This window comes from Odontesthes bonariensis, chromosome 11 (assembly GCF_027942865.1).
Source record: "Odontesthes bonariensis isolate fOdoBon6 chromosome 11, fOdoBon6.hap1, whole genome shotgun sequence".
Lineage (NCBI taxonomy): Eukaryota > Metazoa > Chordata > Actinopteri > Atheriniformes > Atherinopsidae > Odontesthes > Odontesthes bonariensis.
Genome location: NC_134516.1, coordinates 15836318 through 15851554, shown reverse-complemented (window position 1 = coordinate 15851554; position 15237 = coordinate 15836318). Strand labels below are relative to the sequence as shown.

Here is a 15237-nt window from a genome sequence, read left to right as displayed (position 1 = left end):
GAAACCCTTTCTATGCTTTCTGCAAAGAGTACTTTCTGACACTGAATCACTTTGAAGGAAATCAAGCTCGTCACAGTGGAGGCATTCCACACCCTCAAAGCTGGAAATATAGAGGTCCAGCACCCAGGTTTCATGGTTGACATATCCTTCGACATCTGTAAAACGAGACAATTTCACCCAAATTCTTGTTCAAACGCTAGGTTAAATAGGTGTGTAAATATGCACACAGGGTGCCGGCGGACTGCTTTTCCTGCAAATCTTACACTCCTCCTCTGATCAGAACAGGTGGGTATGCAGTGTTGTGCACACCTATAACTGTATCATTTTGAGACTAAAAGATGAATTTTGGGGATTTTCTTGGGTCCACCCAGTACTGGCATGGAGAAGTACTCCAGAAATGTTTTCATTTAAATGGATGTCTCATTGACTGAAATGGATATGTTGACCATTAGAAGCTTCTGTACTGCCAAATTCTGGCAAAATCCCATAAACAGACTGACATAAAAACACCTGATGTCATTAAAGCCAAGTTTCTGATACTGTAAGTGTCTCCCAGAGCAGATTTTACCATGGTAGAACAAGCCCAGACACATACACACATGCGTGTCTGGTTTATATTCCCTGTGCGAACTCTCCATTGACACAATGCGTTCCCCAGCAACTTACCCAAACCCAGTGGTTCCCAAACTTTTTCTCAAGGGCCCTCCCTTTGTCATAAGAAAAAGGTTGTGTCATTTTTTTTTCCAGCCTTAGCTTTAACCAGCTGCGTTTTCATGTGGTTGACTGTCGAGATTAGATCTGTCATAACATCCCTCAGCCTGGCGCCTCTCGGTGTATCATACAGTGGACATTGGGGCAGACACGCTTGATAAACTCTTGCAGCCCTCCTCGTTTCCCTGCCATCCCGTGGGCTCTGTCTGTGCAGCACAACACAGTCCCAACACAGTCCTCCCATTGAAGATCTGTGTCTTTCAAGGAAGTGTCAATGATTTTGAACAACGCATCAGTAGTTGCTCTGCTGGTCACATGTTTACAGAAAAAACATTTTTAAATCATTGCCGTCAATGATTCTTACATAGGTTATCAATAAACAGTCTATGTTACTGTCTGTTGCTTCATCCATCTGTGGTACAAAACGCTTGTCTTATGACTTTGCTGTGTAACACAGTTGAATAGGTTTTTTCTGAAAACGTCCACTGGCTTTTCTTTGAGCTTCGGATGGGAAGTCTTCAAGTGGGGCGTCTTAAAGGGGTAGTTTGCCTCTTTTGACATGAAGCTGTATGACATCCCATACTAGCAATATCACTTATGAACATTTTCTTGCCCCCCCGCTGCGTACTGTGAGCCGAGTTCCAGCCTCATTTTGGCGTTGACGAAGGTAGTCCGGCTAGTTGGCTGGGGCCACAAAAATAAAGCGTTTTGCTTCTCAAAACAATATGCGTTCAAAAGAGTAATACATTTGCATCACAAAATCGTTGTGCAAGAAAAAGTCAGACCTCACAATCGCTTGCCGATATTTTCTCTCCCTTGTATCACTCCGTGCTGCCACCTGCCGATAACCGCGCCTGTTACGGTGTTTACTGCTCAGAAGCAGGAGACTGCTCGGTCTGCACTTCGGTCTGCACGGTCTACACAGCCCAGTGATACGAAGGTAGAGAGACATTTTGACCGGCTTGATATTGTCTGACGCAAGTAATTTGAGACATACGACACACTGTGGTCTCTCTTCGTTACCCACCGTGGTGCTGGTGAAGCCCAGGGCAAGATATTCTTCATCATATTTTCTTGTCTTTTTCTTTGCTGTTGGCACGTTTGGTGGTGAGTTTTTCGTCATTTGCATTGCGTTTACCTGGCAGTTTCACAAACCCACTTTGGGAAGCACTGCCCTTACCCTTGACAGTACAACTAAATGCCAAACGCTGAACCTCACTCTAAAACGAAGTCCTAAACCTCAAAAACCATATCTAAATATGTCGGTGCACTTCTTTTCAAGCAACTGGGATTCATTCATACATTTTCGCCAAGAAAATGGAAACTACACACAGAAAGGCTCCAGCTGAGACTTGAAGCAGGAACCCTCTTGCTTTGAGGCGACACCACTGTGGACCCCCGACCTTGGATTACTTAACCGCATACCTGTTAAAAACCAAAGTCCTAACTGAACAGTCCAACTGTTGATATTTGCTTTCATACAACACATGTAGAACTAGATACCTTGCAGCATGACATGCCAGACAATCTCATCCTGCAGTCATATCGAGGATATTTTGGACAAAATATATGGAGTCGTTTGAGGAACCCTGTGAGATGGCCACAATGAAGTAAAACAAAATCAGTTGTTGTTGAATAAATCTGCATTCAGCACAACTTAAACTCCAGTCTTGTTAAAGCTGGGTTTCATCAGAATAAACACATACATGTTCCTTGAGCTCAAAACTCCTCTTTTCAGCTTTATGGCAATCTGCTTTCCAGGTTTTTAAAATACTTTTTATACGTTATGTAGGAGAATGGTCTTAACCCAAATAAGAACACCCAATCTTCAATTTATCAGAAGATGCACAGGAAGGGTACGGAAAATTGGGATCGAAACTAATCTGTTCACAAATAGTAACTAAAGCTGTCAGACAAAATTCAAAGAGTAAACTGTCTGATACTTGCCTCTGAGATGGAATGGAGTAACAGTATTGTGCAGAAGAAAATCAGTTATAAACAAAAAAGTCAGATTTAAACACAGAAAATACGGATAAATGAAGTCGCATTCAACCACTGCAACACATTCAACACATTCATATTTCTGTGGATTCAAACTGAAAGGAGTAAAGAGGAGCCAGGTCACTAAAAAACAGTGAAAAGAACTCAAAGTCTTGACTGTTTCGAAATAGGTCACATAAAGGCCACAATAATGTTCTCACTTCATTTAAATTGGATAAAATTATCCCATTTTAAGCTCATTTTAAGACTTTGCTTACTGCTAGATTATTATAGTAGATCTGTGTCTTGTGGCAAATATTTAAAGAAAATAAGTTTTTCTTATAAATATTGTAAACTTGTAAGATTTAAGGTGCACATGTAGGAGGGGACGATTAGCTTATTCATAAATCCCCATTCACTGAATGTGGAAAAAAGTGAATAGCTTGCACCAACGTAAGAACATGAGAGGATTTTCTTTTTTTTGTTGCAGAAAAGTCGATGCAGATGAGTTTTTTTTTCCATGTGATTAATAACTGCCCAAGTGGGACTTTAGGAGTGAGTCCACTGACCAGGTGTGTCTGGATTTTCCAACTGAAAAGCACTTTAAATGGGGTGCTGGTGTGTCTCAAGCTGACCTGCTGAGGATTTCCTCCTGTACGAAATCCTTCTTCGGCATTTGATGTCATCCGTGTCACTCGCTTTTGGGTAGGTCGTCTGCAAAGTGAAAATGTGAGATCAGACTGAACCATGTATTCATGTTACAACACCTCCAAATGCACAAAAAGTAGCTGAGTGAGTCACCTCTGCTGTTCTAAACTCACAGATTTCTTTAACTAAGCAGCACGTACAGCTGCTGGTCTTGTTAGAGCAGCATGTCTCTCCTGTTTTCTGTGTAATCCTACTACATGTCTCATGTGTCTGCTCTCCTCTCTGACCCTCTCTTCTTTCCAATTCTCTCAATAAATAACTTAAGGCTGACAAAGAGTGCATTCCCTGCTTTTTTTTTTTTTTTTAAAGCAGACAAATTAAACAACTGTAGCCATTCTTATACTCAGTTCATCATGATTACTGGATACTATACGTCGTCTGCCTCTTATGTCCACATTTAATGCTTGATTAATATTCTAGTAACAGTCGTCCTCTGGTAAAAAACAAAATGCCCACATCGGTTATCATTCTTTCTTTCCAAAACCATGGATTAATTAAATTGGAGACGTGGAAAAGACTCTTTAATTCTCTTCCAGAAGCTTTCTTGTTGTAAAGTAAAGCAGAATTAGTGAGACTGATTTATACATAAAAGCCCCCGGTCCACTTTGGCACCTCTTTGATCAGTATAATTAGATACGGGAGGTGGTGGTGACACCTTGATGCTACTAATTACCTTTACGTTTTCATCTCGGAGATCAAAGGTCAGCTCCAGGTTAGTGAGGAAGTGATCAGCAAATTCTGGATACATGTCCAGCACCTCCAGAATCTCCTCCCTCTGAATGGTGTGCAGGTCGCAGTAGCTCAGCGCTCGCACGTCTGCGCAGGATTTCCCTGGTTTGGCGAACAGGTGGATCATCTCGCCAAAGATGTCATTTTTACCTTGAGGACAAACAGGCAGTAAATGTACTAACTGCTTTCAGGTAATCAAGGGCATCGATTCTTGATGGTCACCTGAAGGAGCAACATCCACGATACTTTAGTCATTTTTAAAAGGCTGGGAAGCTGTATGAAATGTAAAGGAAAAACACCATTTGAAGCCTGTGCCAGTGCATCTGTATGATGAGTGTGCAGAGATACCAAGTCTTTCTGTGCTTTGAAGACATTGCTATTTAAAAAAAAAAAAAAAACTAAGCTAAAAGGTCTAAAAATAAGTCTCAAAATCAGTAAATCTAGTTGGGGACAGTGCAATCTAGTGTGTGTGTGTGTGTGTGTGTGTGTGAAAGAAAAAAGGGTAGGGGGCTGAATCAAAGTTCTGCACGCAGCCACCAATTGTGTGAAAAACTCTAAATTTAGCAAGTAAGTGCAGCAAATAGTCTATGTACTTTGAATTGAGCCTGCTGGTTGGGGGCAGCCCTTCATCTTACAATTAATAAGGCTAGTTGGCAAAATATAATGATGTAATTGGGCATAAAAAAAGAGTTTCCAAGAGAGGTTGAGTCTTTCTGGAGGAAAGATAGGGATTCACTGCTCTGTGAAAATGAGAATGAATTTAACCAATTTAAGAATAAAAACTTGTTCTGGCAGTAAATCCTTTAAAAACTCCCTTGTGTACCTCGACTTTTAACTTTTTGCCAAGAACAAAAAAACAAAAACATCCAATACCTATAAAATTGCTTTAAATATGCCTGTCCCTCCTTTTCCTCATTTATTAAATGGGAATCTAGGAATATGCTAATCTGGCCAGATCTCCACCTTCCAGCTCCCAAACCAGAAGAAAATTTCAGCTGTGATCTTGAACCCCGACCTTGCAGGTGACTTACGGCCTTATCAGCTTGCAACAAGTGCCATGGCTTCTCGTTTGGCCTCGCTTCTGCAGTGTATTGAGGGTTTGCTCGGACTCCTAACCCTATTCAGAATGCTGCTTCTGCTGCGCAGCCAGCTCCCAGGGCGGGCAAGCAAGTTTCACACCACTTCACAGCTGTCGCCTGTGCCTAACTATAGAAAGGGTCTCCTCTATAAATATTTAGGCATATGGCTTGATTATAAGCTTATTTTTAATGTTCATGGTGACAATCTGTTAAAAAAGCTTTGTTTCTAAATTGAGAATAATTAAATAAATCCTGTCTGTCTGTGCCAGAGCATGGTGATATATTATGCATGCATCTTCACGCAGGCTCACGCCACTGCACTCTCTAACTTTAGGATGGCCTTCTCTAAAACAAAGAAGAAAAAGGCTGTGTATGATACTTGGTCTACAACTAAACTTCTTTTAAATGTTCTCTCAGAGCTAAGTAAAACTGCTTTCTCCTCCTATGATCCTTATGTAGGGAATGAGCCTCGAATTATCATCAGCTGACAATTCCTTTACAAAAAATATGTAAAGCATTACATATTTCTAAAGGAATTTTAAAAACTGCATTAAAGGAAACCTGTTGCTGTTTTAGTTATTTCTATAACCAGAAACTGAATATGTTGGTTTCCCTTTATTTCAACTCCCTTGGTTGCTGTTGCTAAAACTCTACCCATACAAAGAATAAAGCTCATTTAAAGGCATTCTAAGCTCCAACCGTCAGGTGCTGTCTACAAACGCATCGTTCAAACCTTCCTCTCTGGATTAGTGAGGTAAGTGAGGTGAAACAAAGGTGATCTTCAAGAAAAGTGAAAGAAAACGTGAGAGTAGAAGACAGCCAAAGCCAGTAACTCAACAAACCCGTAAATCAAAGAATTAAAAAACAAATAGAACAAAGAGGTCGTTTCCACCTGGTGCTAACATGCACTCTGGGTCATCCGATCACAGGTGGACAGCTGTCAGTGCGTCAGTTTACAGCTGGTATTTCAATCTGTTTCCACTTGTGTCTCGAGTCACCACTTGTGATCAGATGCCACTTCTACTGCTCTACATAACCGAACTAAACAAGCAGCCTGCATCACGCAGTCCGCTGTAGGCAACAAACACTACATCAGTAGATCTATTAATGTTTCTGTGATGTGTGACGTGACATTCCTCTCCATGTTGCCTTCTGCTTCATAATCACTGTTGAAATGAATACAAAGATATATAGGAGTTAGCAAAAAATCACATGCTTCCCAGGCCTTTACTATTGGACCTGAATGCCTCAATTTATCCTCAGTGCGTTCATATCAGTACCATGCACAGTCATCTTGCTACCAACATGCCCTTACCTCAATGGGCATCCCTGAAATTTAGATTATTTCATGTGAAAGTACCCGTTCTGCTGAATGAGTGTGGAGCCCAAAAACTTTGCGAGCTCAGCCAAATAAGAAACCAGGAACGTGCAGTGGGCAGTAAAGTACAGTGTCTACACTGTCACCTCATTTTCAATATGCTTGCAAAATGTTTGAGGGGGTGATGCAACACACATTAAAAAAAAGGTGTATATGCTGTCTATTTCATCTCAGATGAACAGTATGCATGCAGTGCAGTATATGATGTCCTACAGACTAACTTGAAGGTTAGGGGCATCCCAGTCGTCTAAAGAAGGATTTTAGAAGTACTAATTAGTCCACATAGGCCAAACAATCCTGTCGCTGTTTAGAGGGTAATGACCTTTAAGGAATGGCCACAAGGTTGACTCACTCTATGGGACACCTGATGTTTATTAGTGATGGGAATTCTGTCTGTTTTTAGTGATCCAGGCTTTTCATTTTTTTTAACTCAGTTTAATCTTTGGTTGTTTAGCTGAAAGGTAGAAAAGCTTTGACTTAGGAATAGTATTACTAACATTTTTCAGAATATCCATACCAAGCAATATAATAATTAAAAAAGAAATACATATATGATAATTTCACATACTATTTTGTATAAAACAACAACAAAAAAATAGATTAAAATGTGTCCAGATACTACTGTGTTTTTGATTTTTCCCTCCCTCAGACAGCACCACTGTTGGTATGACCCTGGTATGTTATGGAAAGTAAATACATATAATAAATACTTTAATTTAAAATAAAACATCAAATAAGCAATTATGAAATGACAGGGAAAATTTTAGTACAATAAAAACCTAAAGTTATAGTTTCAAATATTGTAGATTTAATATTATAAATAGTTTTTACAGTTCAAATGCAGTTGCTTTCATTGCTGCTAGAGGCCGCATTGTCTTTTAACCTAATTATCAGTATTATAGGTCATATCTACCAGTATGAACACATAACCTCTGGGTGCATTTTGGAGACAGTTTTGATTTTCTATGTTTAAAATAACAAAGAGGGGTGATTCTATTGCTTTACTTAAAATGCCTGAACAGCATAGATAAACAAATGGAATAAAAGAACATTCTAATAATTGTTTATTTAAAGGAGAAATCTTTGACAAGTTTGTTCAACACAATTGAAGCACAGTGTGTGTTTTCATTAAATTGCTGCGAAAGGTAAGATGCTGAAATTAAAACGAGTGACACTGTATGCATTTGTTGACATAAAAAAAACTTTGCTCCCGCCTTTTCGTGTGTGTAATGTGGTGTAACACCTGGTTCTGTAAATGGTGCATAACCAAGATTATGTAAAAATGAGCAGTTCTCCTGCAGAGACTGTGCTGAGTTGCATGTAACCCAACCTCACTCTCCATGGTTGTTGCTCATCATGACCCTGTTGTGTTACTGGTTTTTAAAAGAATTCATGGATGGCATGAAAATGGTCATTCAAAAAAATAAAAATACCTGTTGGCTATGAGAGGATTTCAGATGTACTCTAGTTATATTCAAATTCTGTCAATGTGTGGCATCACGCCAAACAATAGCATGAAATTCTCAGTAACCCTACTTTCCTCTGTCTCTTCACTTCCCTCTCTCATCAGCATGCCCCTTTTGTTTTGTTTTCCTTCTATTTTTCCTCCATTCCAGCTCGCTCGGCTCTCCATCCCTCTCTACTTCTATTGTCATCTCTATCTGCAAGCAACTGTGCTCTTATTTTTCACCCATCAACACGTTTCTTCTTTTATCTTCATCTTAACTATGTGTCCTCCCCAACAATTTTCTGTCTTTATTTTCATCTTTGGCGAGTTGATACAACATACGCAATGGGGATCTCAGCTGCCAATCCAGCCATATGACAGCACAAAAGGGCCCTCTGCATTCACGCTGCTGGAGGTGAGCTAAAGCAAAGCTGACCAAGCATGAATGACAATACTATCATTCATGCCCCCATTTGTTTTTTTTTTCAGTGTTATCAAAGTGATTCATCAACATGACTAAAGTGCTGAAACGGTCACAAACATTTTCTGCATTGAATCTGCACATGCATGGTATGTAGCATGTCAGCTTACAGTGGAATTTACTCATCAGTTCATGGATGTCCTTGAGATCTAATACCAGAACCAAAGGGGGAACACAAGAAAACCTGGCAACAAGACTCAAGGTTCTAAAAACACTTTCTGTACATCAACCTGAAAAACCACAAATTCAAAGATCTATTCATCTGTGAACTCTAGGGATGCTGGTGGGTTGGTTGTGTTAGTTGTCTTGGGCAGGAACAAGCCCATTGTTTTCTTTTTCTTTACTACAATTAATGCTAGTGAAAACAGAAACCAGCATAGGGTTGCTTTTGGCAGTGTCAACACTTCTGGTTCCCAATAATTTCTTAAGGGAAAGTCCTTTTAAACAGGGAAATTCATATGAGTGGAGGTAATGTGGTGCTGATGAAGGAAACAAAGCTTAATGAGGTCACAAATTGTTCTCTAATCAATGCATTAATCTTCTGAATGAGCACAGATCCCCAAAAAGCCAAATGACTAATGAATATTTTCTAATCTTTTTGTATATTTAATAGTTACCGAAGACTAGTTTTCGCACCCATCTGGCAGCATTTTTACACACAACAAAGCTTTGTATAAACCAGTTGTTCAATGATCATAATGTCTATGTGTCTGTGTGTAACTGAATGCTCAAACAGTGATGTTGTCTCTGACAAGGTCTTCTGTACTGAGTAAAAAAACAGCAGTGGTGAGAGTAACTAATGATTTTTTTCATAGCATCAGAAATGGATTTGTATCTATACTATTAGATGTCAGCTCTGCATTTGATATTATTGATCAATATATTCTACTGCACAGACTGGAATGTTTTACAGGAATTAAATGGACCATGCTTGTCCACATTTCATCAGCAATGAGACCTAACCGACACGTATCATACTTTTTAACTGTTCATATTTTCCTCAGGGCAATTTGTCACAGGGGAATTCCACAGAGAGACACTGTGGGAGTTCCATTGTTACGCTGACGATACCCACGTATTTTTGTCTGAAGCTGGCAGAAACAAATCATGCTTTAAAGACAAAAAGACCTGAGTGACCTATTGATGTATTCTTTTGAGTAATAATAATAACATTTTTGGCTTTGAGTAAATCTTTGAAGAATATATAAGCCGCTGCAGCTGTTTTTTAGCCGCTTATGCCCTCTGAATCTCATATAAGACAGCTCTCTAGAACCACCTTCTTTTACCTGTCCAATCTTGTCAAAATTAGGCCGATTGCATCTGGTGGATTCAACATCAATGGTGGCTTTTTATTTATTGGTTAACTATACTCAATGAAAACGATAATATTTATATCTTACCCATCTGCAACTCATATGCAGAGCTTATGAGCACTAGCAATAGCATACAATGGCAGACAAAACGGGATTTCTTGAAGCATATGCTATGTAAGTGCGAACACCAATATCACTGATGAATTATAAACATGTGGAAACGTTTGACAGTAATGCAATCCCTCTGTAGGTGTGGACTCACCAAGGATGGCCACCACAATGTCATCTTTGAGGATTTCGATGGAACCACGGGACACAAAGTAGAGTGCCGTGAGCACATCCCCACCGTGGACTAGTGTGTCTCCAGGAGGAGCATGGGTAGTTTTGAACCTCATGGCCAGGGCCCTGAGGCAGCCCTTGGTGGCTCCACGAAATGCCTTACAATCCTCGAGGAGGCTTTTGTTGAGGTGGAGGCAAATATCAGCCTGCAGACACTCTGGGAAACCCTTCAGGACCTGCGAATAAAATACAGGTCAAACAGCACATGAGTATGGACAGTTGTGATGTGGAAATGTATGATTATGTTTAAAGCTTATTCTCAATGTGTTTTTGTTTGCTATTACAGGCCAAATAGATGGGCTTTCCAGAGAAATTTGGGACAATTGCCACTTGTGTTCTTTCCTTCTTCTCAAAACGTACTACACCCTAGAGAGGGAATAACCCTGTCTTTCTACACGGAGCTCCACTTTACATTTTCTTTTAGCTTTTAAGCAGTTTTTGGTGAGAGAGACAAGACAGGACATTTAGGAACTGAGATACTTCAGATGGACAAGAGCAAAAACTCAAAGAGTGTGTTGGATGTGTAAAGTTTCTCCCTGCACTGTTTTGGACAGTTTCACCTTTTTGCACTGCCATGATGAAACTAGTCTGTGAACAATCACCTGCTTCATGAAAGACCAAAAGAGTTAAAACATAACTCAATCTTGCCTTAAAGTATTTCCATTGAAACTCCTCAAAATAATCCTCATTTAATCCACATGCAATCTTCCAAAAATAATCTTCATAGAAGGAGAACAAAAAAAACCCCAACAACATGGAATACATATTACATATACGGACACGATGGTCTGTCAGGCCTTCCATTCCATTTGAGTAAGTTCATAGAGGTGACTGTTACATATTACAAGGTAATTTCAATAGATTTTTAGTATTAACTATACATTGTCTGTAAAGACTTTTGACACATATAAACACGATTATGATACACTTACCATTTTAAAGACAAAAATACAGTGCACACTGACAAAACAACTAATGACTCCCGGACAGCTTGACCTGACTGTAAATAAAAATCTTATTTTCAGATGCAGGAAGGAAAAAAGCTTCGAGGACACATCAGGGAAAGTTGACACAACAAAACACATTTCTTATTTTTTTGTCATTTTCACATCCCAAAGTACAATGTGCAAATGACACAAGCAACAGAAAAATAAATAAACCTAAACCGATTTCTGGCTCTGACGGGCTTTTTGTTGCTGGTAACAAAAAGTTGTCATTAGATTTGAAAAGGAAAGACTGAACAACATTTGGCAAGCGCAGGTGCCACAGCCGAGCCTGCGGCCAAGCCTCCCACAGTGGGAGGGAAGGCTGGCAGCGCCCGGCAAGGCTGTGCCCACTCTCACAGGCGTGACTCACTCTGTCTCTGGTACCAGATGTATATCATGGGGTTGTGTTTGAATACACAGATTTCATGCAAAAGGGACCTCGAAGCAGGCCACATGCAAGTCTACCAGTGATAGACAAGTACTGGGGCCTGCGAGAGACATTTAGTTACGTGTGTGTTCTTTAATATCAGCATGCGTAATTAGATACCGTAAAATGAATCTATGGTGTTGTATCACAGTACATTGATATACTCATGAATGTACAGTAAGTTGAGTGGCAGAAAAAATATAAAAAAAACACCAATATGCCCTCTAGTGACATGCATGTGTGCGACAATAAATGAATCAACAACATATCAAAATCTAAACTTAACACATTGTATTTGTTGTTTTCTGTAAATCAAAGAAAAAAACAAAAACTAATGACTCAAAGCATTCCACTACAATAGTGACACACAGCTAGATGAAGTTCTACCACTGAAGGACATTCAGATAAACATTTGTTGAGTTGGCACATGTACCTCCTGCTCTTACCAGAGTGGTGGGGTCATTCCATTTGACATGAGGCAGACATGAAAAAGACAAACTTATATAAGTACCATGAGCAGTATGACGATGTGCAAAGCATAGTTACTGTAAGCATCCAAAGTAACTGTGGCTTTCGCTTTACTTTTGTTCATGACCGAACATTGCACAGTACGACAAGGGTGAAGACATAATACTGTGCCAATGACAGCAAGATTGCTTCACGTTAATGAGGTAAGCGCATTGTTCAGGGGTTGATAGTTGAAACTCAGCAGAAATGTTGTTCCAAACGTCAAACTCACACAGATGAAATTGGAAAAGGAGAAAGAGGGAACAGCAGAAAGCAATAACAAACTCAATTTTGTTTCAGTTCCAAATAAAAAAATCGCCCAACTTATAGGACACACACACACACATACACACACACACCGGTACATATGCTCCCGCTCGTACCATGTTCATGTCGATGCCGTTGGTGTACGTCCAGGCGTGCTGAAAATACTCCTCCAGCCTCTGCCTCAGTGGGTTTGGGATCTGGTGGAAGCGAATGAATTCTTTGACCCGTAGCATTTGGAGGTGATACCTGGCTGTACCTGAATACAACCTCTGGATGATGGCCGACACATTCCCAAAGATGCTGGCGTACATTAGTGCTGGTAGAGAAGCCATAAAGGTAACCGTTAAGTAGAGGTAGGTGGGTAAACTTATACACAATTCCTACCTCTACTGTTGCTGCCAAAAAATTATGCCTTGTGTCAAGATTTTTTCCAAGGAAAGGCTATCTGTTATGTCTAGGAACTTCCATGCAATGGGAATTCTTTGTTTTGTTATCGTGTTGTACCAAACGGTTTGGAAAGTACATTTATAACTAGCAAAAATCAGTAGTTGTTTGCCTATAAATAGCCATGGTCACATTTCAGTAAATATCACCATGACATATAGAAAATAACTTTTCTCAATGTTTATATTTGTTTAACGACATTAAACACTGTATGTCAAAGCATCATTTCTCACACAAGCCTGATGACGGAGGTGGTCAGTAAACATAAGATCAAAACACAATCTGCGCCTGCAGTAACTCAGCTGTCACTCACATCCGATGAGCATTACACAGATGGAAAAGATCTTCTCTGAGTTGGTATTGGGGGAGACATTCCCAAAGCCCACGCTGGTCAGACTACTGAAGGTGAAGTACAGCGCTGTGACGTACTTATCTTTGATGGAGGGGCCCGAATTGGGGTCACTGTAGTTGTATTTTTTTCCTGTGGTAAATGGTAACAAAATAAATAAAAGTTAACCTTTTGATTGTAATTTTTTCCAATCTTTTTTCTTTTTTAAAATTTTTTTTTTTATCTGGGATTAAAATCAACAATAAAACACACAAGTACCTATTGACACCCCCAGGTTGTCCAGCCAGCCGATCTTATGCTCCAGGTAAGGCTTCTCAACATTGCCAATTGCATACCAGATGCAGGCTAACCAATGGGCGATGAGGGCGAAGATACACATGAGTAGCATGAGGACGGCGGCACCGTACTCTGAGTAGCGGTCCAGCTTGCGGGCGACCCGTACCAGTCGTAGCAAACGGGCTGTCTTCAGCAGACCGATCAGAGTGGTGGTCTAGAAAACAAAGAAAAATACAACATTGAGGTTTTCTCTAGGCTATTTGTGTCACATACCCTGCAGGTTCAATTCTATTCTAACTATTTTCATTAGTCGGGTTGGATCAGGGTAATAAGGGAAATCAGCTTGTTGTTAGAGATACAAAAACACATGATTCCTAAAAAATGCTTAATGTTATTCACACACCACACTCCAGGAGCGTTCATGTGGGTGTAAACAGATTTCCCAAGGCCTCAGCGTCCCTCATTGTTCGGCCATACTACACTGACTACGACATGGCTGTCTGTGACTCTGCCCATCATGAAAGTCAGAATGGATATGGCTTCGAGTCAAACCAACTGGCATGAAAATAAGCGTATGTAAAAGTGAAGGGGTTATTTTGATGATTCATTTCTTGGCAGATGATGAAGCACTTTTTTAATAAAGCATATGACGAAGGCAAAATTAGCATGAAAAATATTGGCAGCTCGGAGCTCTCATCAAAGCCTCGAAGCCAGCTATTAGGCAGAAAACCATGGTTTAAACAGCCCTGCAGAATCAGTGTGCATACACACACCCACACACTCACACACGGAAAGCAGACAAGAACAGACTTACATGCTTACATTGCAATGAATGTACACAAGCTACCTTATGCGCTTTTAAATTCAAAGTACACTAATCTTGATCCTTCTTGATTCCTACAGTCTGGCTAAATAACACTTAGATAATGGGGGGTAAAGGGGGGATACTGTATGGCCAATACACAAGTCCCAATCTATTAGTGACATGCAATCTGAAAGCACAATAAGAAAGAGAGCTAATTGGTCCAAACCACTCCCTATCAGCCTTGCAATTACTCTAATATCCTTGGGGAAATCAGTAATCCACAGCCTCCTGCAGTAATAGTTCTTCCTCACATCTATGTTTGCTTAATTACACCTCTTGCATACACCAGAGTAAATATGACATATAATGACACAGATTATAACAAACTCAAACTAGGAAATAAATGCTTAAAGCAGGAAGACGGCTGAAATGCATCGATTAATTATTTTCTTTTTCAAAAGGCTGACTCATAAGGGTGAGTGTGTCACAGTCATGAAGCGAAGGAACACTTTAGCCGCTTCTGATAGTTCCATTACAGAGCCAGGGTCTTCCCAATCGCACCCCCAAATCACCACCATTGTTCACTGCAGTGCAGTTGGCCAGCGCACCCTGTCACTCACAACTCAGTGAACAGTGAATGAATCATACGGAAACAGATGAGCCCTAAATTATCCAGTGGACAGCATCTGTGAGCGTCCACTGCCTTAGGTGTAATGCAGCTGACTTGGAGTGACCTGCACAGATGACACAGCACGCGCTGTGTGATGTGCCCACACAGTACAATGTTGATGAAAAACCTGAGCTTCTGCAAAACTACCAGAAGCTCAGGTTTACAAGAGTCAACACAGTTTTGGGATATAATATTCAGGCTCCCTAATCCTGGAAAAAAAGATTTGAAAAATATTCAAGAATCTTGTTATTTTTCATCACGCAGTACAGAATTGTACAATGAAAGAAAAAAAGTGCCTCTGCCATGCATGAAGGAAGTCACTCACACACGCATGAAAAAAG

At 40.1% G+C, this 15237-nt stretch overlaps 1 protein-coding gene across 4 annotated transcripts in view; it reads right to left on the bottom strand.

The window, feature by feature from the left end:
• LOC142391697 (potassium channel, voltage gated eag related subfamily H, member 7) overlaps positions 1 to 15237 on the bottom strand; it is a 76644-nt gene that overhangs the window by 10273 nt on the left and 51134 nt on the right. For 3 of the 4 annotated variants that reach the window (XM_075477682.1, XM_075477685.1, XM_075477686.1), the window contains 6 exons: positions 13404 to 13635; positions 13110 to 13277; positions 12469 to 12668; positions 10089 to 10341; positions 4073 to 4278; positions 3327 to 3405 (listed from right to left, as the gene is read on the bottom strand). In XM_075477682.1, the coding sequence (XP_075333797.1) occupies positions 3327 to 3405; positions 4073 to 4278; positions 10089 to 10341; positions 12469 to 12668; positions 13110 to 13277; positions 13404 to 13635 (1138 nt within the window). The remainder of the gene's footprint in view (positions 1 to 3326; positions 3406 to 4072; positions 4279 to 10088; positions 10342 to 12468; positions 12669 to 13109; positions 13278 to 13403; positions 13636 to 15237) is intronic. The other variant, XM_075477683.1, reaches the window with a different exon arrangement.